The sequence below is a fragment of the Monoraphidium neglectum genome (genome assembly GCF_000611645.1).
Source record: "Monoraphidium neglectum strain SAG 48.87 unplaced genomic scaffold scaffold01759, whole genome shotgun sequence".
NCBI lineage: Eukaryota > Viridiplantae > Chlorophyta > Chlorophyceae > Sphaeropleales > Selenastraceae > Monoraphidium > Monoraphidium neglectum.
In genome coordinates this window covers 267-7,455 of record NW_014011869.1, presented here as the reverse complement: position 1 = coordinate 7,455, position 7,189 = coordinate 267, and the positions used below count along the sequence as shown (strand labels likewise).

The 7,189-nt window shown below is 61.8% G+C and overlaps 3 protein-coding genes across 3 annotated transcripts; 1 reads left to right on the top strand and 2 right to left on the bottom strand.

Moving 5' to 3' along the window:
• Positions 1–315: 315 nt before the first annotated feature.
• MNEG_8926 (hypothetical protein) lies at positions 316–1,935 on the bottom strand (the record flags this gene model as incomplete). Its single annotated transcript, XM_014042603.1, has 4 exons — positions 316–432; positions 585–734; positions 1,288–1,461; positions 1,894–1,935. 4 exons carry the CDS (start codon positions 1,933–1,935, stop codon positions 316–318), a joined length of 483 nt encoding a protein of 160 aa, XP_013898057.1.
• Positions 1,936–3,682: 1,747 nt separating this feature from the next.
• On the bottom strand, positions 3,683–5,006 carry MNEG_8925 (PHD finger-like domain-containing protein 5A; the record flags this gene model as incomplete). The annotated part of the gene is made up of 4 exons (XM_014042602.1): positions 3,683–3,725; positions 3,942–3,970; positions 4,511–4,701; positions 4,955–5,006. The coding sequence occupies 4 exons, from the start codon at positions 5,004–5,006 to the stop codon at positions 3,683–3,685; spliced, it is 315 nt and encodes a 104-aa protein (XP_013898056.1).
• A 586-nt stretch (positions 5,007–5,592) lies between these two features.
• On the top strand, positions 5,593–6,704 carry MNEG_8924 (hypothetical protein; the record flags this gene model as incomplete). The annotated part of the gene is made up of 2 exons (XM_014042601.1): positions 5,593–6,003; positions 6,417–6,704. The coding sequence occupies 2 exons, from the start codon at positions 5,593–5,595 to the stop codon at positions 6,702–6,704; spliced, it is 699 nt and encodes a 232-aa protein (XP_013898055.1).
• Positions 6,705–7,189: the final 485 nt, after the last annotated feature.

Below are 7,189 nucleotides of genomic sequence, written 5' to 3'. Positions count from 1 at the left end.
GGGGGGGGGGGGGGGCCGGGGGCGGGGCCCAGGAAGTTTGGGCTGTACTGTAGCTGAATGAGAGATGGGGGAGAAGCCTGGAATTTGGAGAGTTGGGAAGCGCGGGGATGTGGGCATGAGCGGGCAGGGGCGTTGCTGGGGTGCAGGAGCAAGCAGGTTGAAGGCACGTGTGAATGTGTGAAGCACAGGCCTTGAAAGGGCAAAGATGACAGCCGGACGCGCAGGGTCACATGCTGAGGGGCCGCGGTGCGCCAAGCCGGTCCCACGCGCCCGCCGAGCTCGCGGGTGCCAAGGCGTCTCGGTATCAACGCGCCCTCACCCCTGCAGCGCCATGTCTGCCAGGCGGTCCACTTCGACGGCGCCACCCCCCACCCTGCCCGCGCCGGCGCCATCGCCGTCGTCGAAGCCGTCTTGGCGGGAGGCCACCCCCTCCTGCGGTGCGGCGGCACGGCGTCACACGCAGGATCAGGCTACCAAGCGGCGGCAGGCACGCACGCCAGCGGGCGAGGGGGTGAGCGGCACCTGAACAGCAAAGCGCGGTTGTGGCCATATGACTGTGGACCCGGATGCAAAGCCTCACTCACCCGCAACAACACAGCGACCAGCGCCCCCAGTGCGCCGGCCAGCGCCGGCTGCCCTAAATCGAGGAAGCGTCCCAGCTGCTGCAGGTGGTGCTGGGGGCTGGCCAAGCTGGGGAGGCCACACACTGACAGTTGCTGCAGCGCGTGCAGCGCCTGCAATTGCACAGGAGCGAACGTTTATGCATATGTGCTTGTATTAGTAGGTGTTTGTGTTGTGTATAGGTGTGCGTGTGTGTGTGCTTGTGTGTGTGTGTGTGTGTGTGTGTGTGTGTGTGTGTGTGTGTGTGAGTGTGTGTGTGTGTGTGTGTGTGTGTGTGTGTTTGCGCAAGCGCACGCGCGCTTGCTTTCGCTCGCGCCCACATGCGTGCGCGCATGTGCGCCTGCGTGGATGTAATTATATGTTGGTTGACAGGGGGTAGGGGTTGCAGAAGGAGCAGCAGAAAGGAGACAGCAGGGCGAGGCTGGGGCTTCTGTGTGCGAACGCGCATATGCCATTAGAGTAGTAATTGCGATGCCCGCTGCTGCTTTGTGCCGCTTCTGCTGCTGCTGCTGCTGCTGCTGCTGTGGCGTTGCACGCTGGTGCTGGTGGTGACGCTGCTCGTACTGGTGCGTACTGGTGCTGGTAAAAGTGCTTGTGCACCCTTGCCAAGAAAATCGTACTGCATGCTGCCAATCTTGCTCCTCAGCACTCGCCACGATGGCACACCTTGTCGTGCGCAAAAACAGAGCTCCTCTCCAGCTGAACGCAGTAACCTTCCAGCCGCCCTGCCACCCCTGCGCCCGGGGCCTCGGCCGCCGCTGCCTCCACCAGCGCTGACTCAGCGGTGGCGCTGAGGCAGATCACGTCTGGATCTGTCTGGATCTTCACATAGTGGAGCATCTGGAGGGTTGCATGGGGGCGCAGTGCCACAAGTGATGTCAACATGATGTTGTATCCATTGATGTGATGAGGCATAGAGTGAGAACAGTACGCTGACTGCACAACGTGCGGCAGTGCCCTGCTGCCTGCGTAGTTAGGCTGGCCCAAAGAGAGATGCCCAGGCATGGAAGCAGGCTGCATTCCTGGATGGAGCTGTAGAGGTGGAGGTTGCTGGATCATGCCAGCTTTGCCATGAAAGTGCAGGCAGCCAGCGGCGCATGTACAACGCTGTCCCCATGCAGCAGCGGAGAGAGATTGATAGCGACCACAGCGGCGCGTGCAGGGGGTTGCGGCATCAATCACAGCTGAACCAAACGCATGCAGGATCCAACGGTGCTGTGGCGGATGTCCCTGCAAGCCATCGCCCGGTGCCATAGCCAGCGATGGCCCCACCTGAAACTTCAGGGGACCACGGCCGTCGTCCGCAGTCTGCATGGCAGAGATCTAGTGTGCACAAGCGGGAGCAGTGGAGGGCACGAGTTGTCTGAAGAAGGAAAGGAGCTGTTTGCAACAGCGCCGACAGACGGGAGCGGTTTTGCTGTTGATGGAGCAGCTGCTCTCGGGGAGTCGGCTGCCAAGCCATATGCCTGACGAATCGCATCGGCAAGCACGCCCTCGGCGCACCTCGTTTGTGACGCGGTCGTATAGCGCAACACCCAGGTTGCCGCTCTGGTGGCAGCAGGCGAGCCAGCGGTTGCGCTGCTCCTGTCGCTGCTCGTGCTGCGTTTGGCGGAGGGCGCCATCGTCGTTGCTGCCATCGCCAGCAAATGAGCCCAAGCCAAATGGCAGCTGATCGTCATCGCATATATTCAACGTATCTGCTCGATATGATGGCGTTTCCAGACGCCTAGCGCGGCCGAAGGCTGGCCCGCCATCATCCGGATTCAAGTGATCTGGCAGCGAGCGCTTCATTATCGAGCGACTGGACGATCAAATCATACATGAAAGAAGGATTTCCGACAGAGACATGATTGTGGTGCCAGGTAGACTTATGATAGACGTGTGCCTGCGTACTGGGGGCCCTTTGTTGTCGTGCAGCACGTGCAAAGCGTGCTCAGCATGAATGCGAGATGCTCTCACGGTCAAGGCCCAATAATGTAGCCTGAAATGACCACGTATTCATCAGACGTAGCCAGTCAATATTATACTGATTGCATGCCGGGGCGATGGTCCAGGTTAGCCTGGCCAGGATAGGCTCAGTCACGTGCTCACACCCAACCCTGTGCAGCCACGCCAGCCATTACGAACAACCTAGATGAGGTGATGCAGCCCTGGTGAAAGTCTTGCAACTAAAATCAGTGCCTCTCACATGGTTCAAGGAGTACTGCTTCAGAGTCCCTCACAACGTCGCAACGCATGTTTGGATGGGTTTGCCAACCTTTGTCGTAACAAGCAGCTGCTGACGGTATCACGCATGTTGGGCTGTAGGGGGTGGCGGCCACGCTGCAACTGCCTCAATGTTGATAATGGAGCCCAAGAAAGGCTGCCACCTCAGCGAGTGCAGTGTTCATAGCACCCTTTGCCTCTATCCGCTGTGAGACTCGCCGGGCGCCTGTGAACTCGCCCCGGCTGCTGCTGAAAACAGCAACGGGGCGTTGTGCGGTTGTCGAGGTTAGATGGCGGCGGCGGCAGCAACAGCAGCGGCAGCAGCAGCAGCGGCAGCAGCAGCAGCGGCAGCAGCAGCAGCGGCAGCAGCAGCAGCGGCAGCAGCAGCAGCGGCAGCAGCAGCAGCAGCAGCAGCAGCAGCAGCAGCAGCAGCAGCAGCGGCCGCAGCAGCAAACACCACTGCCTCATGCGTTGGGTTTCAGTAAAGTGTGTTTATAATGTGACTCACAACCCAGGTTACAGAGCATTGGTATGTGCGGCTTGTGTGCGGACCTAAAAGTTACAGCAGAAATCTCATGTTTGTCATAGGGCCAACCTTCACGATTGGGCCCCATCCGCCCACAGACTGCGAGAAGCGCATTTCCAGGGCTGACACACATGCCGATCTTCCTGCACCACGTTCCTGCAGAATCCCCTCCCAAGCAAAGGGTCATCACATCACCATGCTGGTGCTGCCACAAGAGTACTGCAGCCTTTACACAAGGGCGTACGTGTAGGGATACAAAGACCAATAAATGACCATGCACAACGGAAAGACAAAATATCTGCCTACACAAGGGCCAGCAGAGCCGCCATGTCAGTGTGCGTTGAAGCCGTACGCCTTCCGGTGGTAGAACAGGCTGTGGTGGGGCGGGAGCAAACAAGGGGGGGGAGAGTGCCGGGTCAGATGGCGTGCGGGGGCGCGAGGAGGGCCAGACGGCGAGTTGCGGCCTATGGGCGACTGCGGAACTGCTCGAATCCTGTCAAGTCGACTGACTGCCAACCACGCAGACAACGCCGCCTCAGGGCGCCCAGGCGTGGGCAGGGTGGTGCCGTCAGCCGCCGCGGTTGCTCACTCTGTTTTTGCGGACCCCAGGTTGATGATCTGCGGGAAGCGCAGGCAGGGATAGGGGTGCACAATTGAGTGCACTTAATCCACGTGTGCAGAGCAGGTGGCGTTTTTAGCACAGCGTGCCGGCGCATCCTGGACACCATGGATGATGCGCGCGTGCGCAGCCACTGCCAGGGCACCACAGCAACACACGCACTGGCCCCTGGGTCAAAGTACAGCGCTGCCCTGTCACCTTGGGGCAGCCGTCCCGCTGCAGCCGCCCAATGAGCATACGGGGGGCAGCGAGAAGGGGTGGGCGTATTCAGCAAATTAAGTACTTTCGTGTGCGAGGGACCCAAGCGGCTACACATCGCAGCGCGGCACTACAACACGCGGGCGGCCGCTGAGAAATTGTCGCCCCGTGGGGCCGTTCTGCCTCTTCCACCCACGAGCAGCCAACTGGTGGTGCGTGTGCGATCACAGTGCAGGGCCGGCCCTGGCCATGTTGACAAGTTCGCACACGCATATGCACTGCAAGCACATACACACACATGTACACACACACACACACACAAATGTATCACCCGCACTCACGTCCTTTTCCTGGAGGGTGCACTCCTTGCAGTAGTAGGCGTCGCTCACGCCCACGCCCCCGCAGATGACGCAGCGGCCCTCGTAGCTGCCATAATTGCACTCATCGCAGACCCGCACAAGGGTAGCTGGCCGCACGTAAGAGTCGCAGATGGGGCACTTGCCGTCGCATTTCTCACACAGGCGGCCGATGGCTGCGCGACACGCAAGTCGTGTGGGCAGACGCAAGCGGGCGAGGCATGGGTGGAGGTGGAGGCGTGCCACTGGTGGATACAAACAGGTGCATTGCGATTTACAAGCCTGGTCATTGTGACAACTTTCTGATGCACTCAAGGCAGCAACAAAGCACCACAGTTTGCATAAACCTGCAAGCACGCATGCGCTGCCACTGCTGTCCCTGATGCACACCAATCCGGATTCTTCCCTAGCCGCGCCCCAGCTACGCACCTATGCCGGGCTGCTTCATGCACATGATCAAGTCTGGATGGTGCTTGGCCATGGCTGCCGCAGCTGCTCCTGCAACACCGGGCCTGTGCTGTCCTGCCTCCTGCGCTCAGCTCGAGCTGGCCGACTGAGCGGCGCCGCTGCTCGCCGCTCTCACAGCTGCAGGTGTGGCTAAACTCCACCGAGAACTCCACACACGCGCTGAAGGGCTTAGTATGCCCTGCTACTGGCCTTATCTGCTGAAGCACGTCGAGGACCGGCTTTTTCACCTGTGCGATCTGAGCCCGAAGATGAAAAAGTTTGCGTGCAAATAGTGTGAAAATAATTTAGCGATCTGCTGCAGTACTGCGTGTGACGGCACAGTTGTGGAAGCCCAAGAACGCTTGAGCCACGCTGGACAAGGGCCACTCACTCCGGGCACTTCGTAGGCCGTCCTTCGCTTGTAGCTGTTCACAGAGCGCGCTGCACTGCACGAGCCCCCACATATCAACTATTCAGGTACCTCTCACCCATACAAAGCTACCGTACACAGCAGACAGTGCATAGCAACGATCCAGATCACCGCACCGAGGCGCACCGCCCCATTGGAGAGCTTCCAGGAGGCGCACTCCAGCCTATTCTTGTTCAGATCATTGGCGGTCATGGGAGGTTATGTCCCTCCTCACTTGAGGAAAGCAGCCGCGACAGGAGGAGGCGAACCGGGTGGCAGGTCCGACTCTGGGCCTGCCCCTGCGCGCTCTGGCAGCTATGGAGATGTTCGTGGCGCTGGCAACGCCAGCCGTGGCGGCTGGGGTGATGACCGCGGCAGCAGCGGCGGCGGCGGCTCGTCCATGGGGCGCCGCCCCGAGCCACGAGGCGGCGGCGGCGGCGGCCCTGCTGCCCGCTCGGGCGGCACGATCGAGGCAGTCTTCAAGCCTTACGACCCTAGCGAGCGCGTGAAGGCACTGACTGCTGACATGGTGGCCGACATCAGGCAGCGGCTCAACGTGACAGTTGAGGTGCCCGAGGGCGAGCCCCCTGCAGCGGCGCCCGTGGAGTCCTTCAAGGACATGGTGGGTTTGATGCTGGGCGCATTGATTGGGGTAGATGACAAGCCAGGGCAAGGATGGGTGCGATCTGGCCATACGAAACAGAGCTACTGGCAGAACGGCTGATGAGGGCCAGCCAGGCTTTGACGCGGACTTCATGCACGCACGGCAACCGGATGGCCAACCCCGACGCGAGCGGCTTGACGCAGGCCCAGCCACCAAATTGCAGTGGCTGCAACTCCCAACAGACGCACAGCCGTCCGCTTCCCCCGCTGCCGCCAGCCGCAGCAGCCCCAGCTCGGCGCCAAACATCAGGAGCCCGCGCGCTCAGGGCGGGCTCAGCATGCAGCCGCGCCAAGCCATCGGGCCCACCCCTGACCGCCCCCCCCTCGCCCCATGAAGTAATGCCCCCACTCCCCTCGGCCGCGCCCCTGCAGAACCTGCATCAAAACATCCTCACGGACATCACTGCGCACAAGTACGAGACCCCGACGCCCATCCAGGCGCAGGGCATCCCCGTGGCGCTGTCGGGCCGCGACATCCTGGGGTGCGCCGAGACGGGCAGCGGCAAGACCGCGAGCTTCGCGATCCCCATGATCCAGTTCTGCCTGAACCAGGCGCCGCTGCGGCCGGGGGACGGGCCGATGGCGCTGGTGCTGGCGCCGACGCGGGAGCTGGCGCAGCAGATTGACAAGGAGGTGGGCACAAGGGGGGACGAGGTGTGAATGCTTTTAGACGCGTACGTGGCTTTGTGCGATTTGTTCATGCCTTTTTACTGCTGGGGCTGTGAGCGCCTGGCCGATGGGCCGCTAAAATTTCAGAAGGGCGGGGGAGGGTGCGGGTCCGTGGCCACGCCGCGCGACAGCCGGCCTTATGTGCCTGGGGCGCCGGCATGGCATGCTCCCCAACCAACTGTCGCCGCTGCCCTGCCGCCCGCCGCGCCGCCCGCCCCCCTGTCGCGCGCAGGTGGCCGCCTTTGGCCAGACCAGCCGCCGCAGCTGCCGCACCTGCATCGTCGTCGGCGGCGTCCAGATGCACGAGCAGCGGCACGAGCTGCGGCGGGGCGTGGAGGTGGTGGTGGCCACGCCCGGCCGCTTCATCGACCACTTGCAGCAAGGCAACACCAGCCTGTCGCGAGTGGGGTACCTCGTGCTCGACGAGGCGGATAGGATGCTGGACATGGGCTTCGAGCCCCAGATCAGGGAGGTGC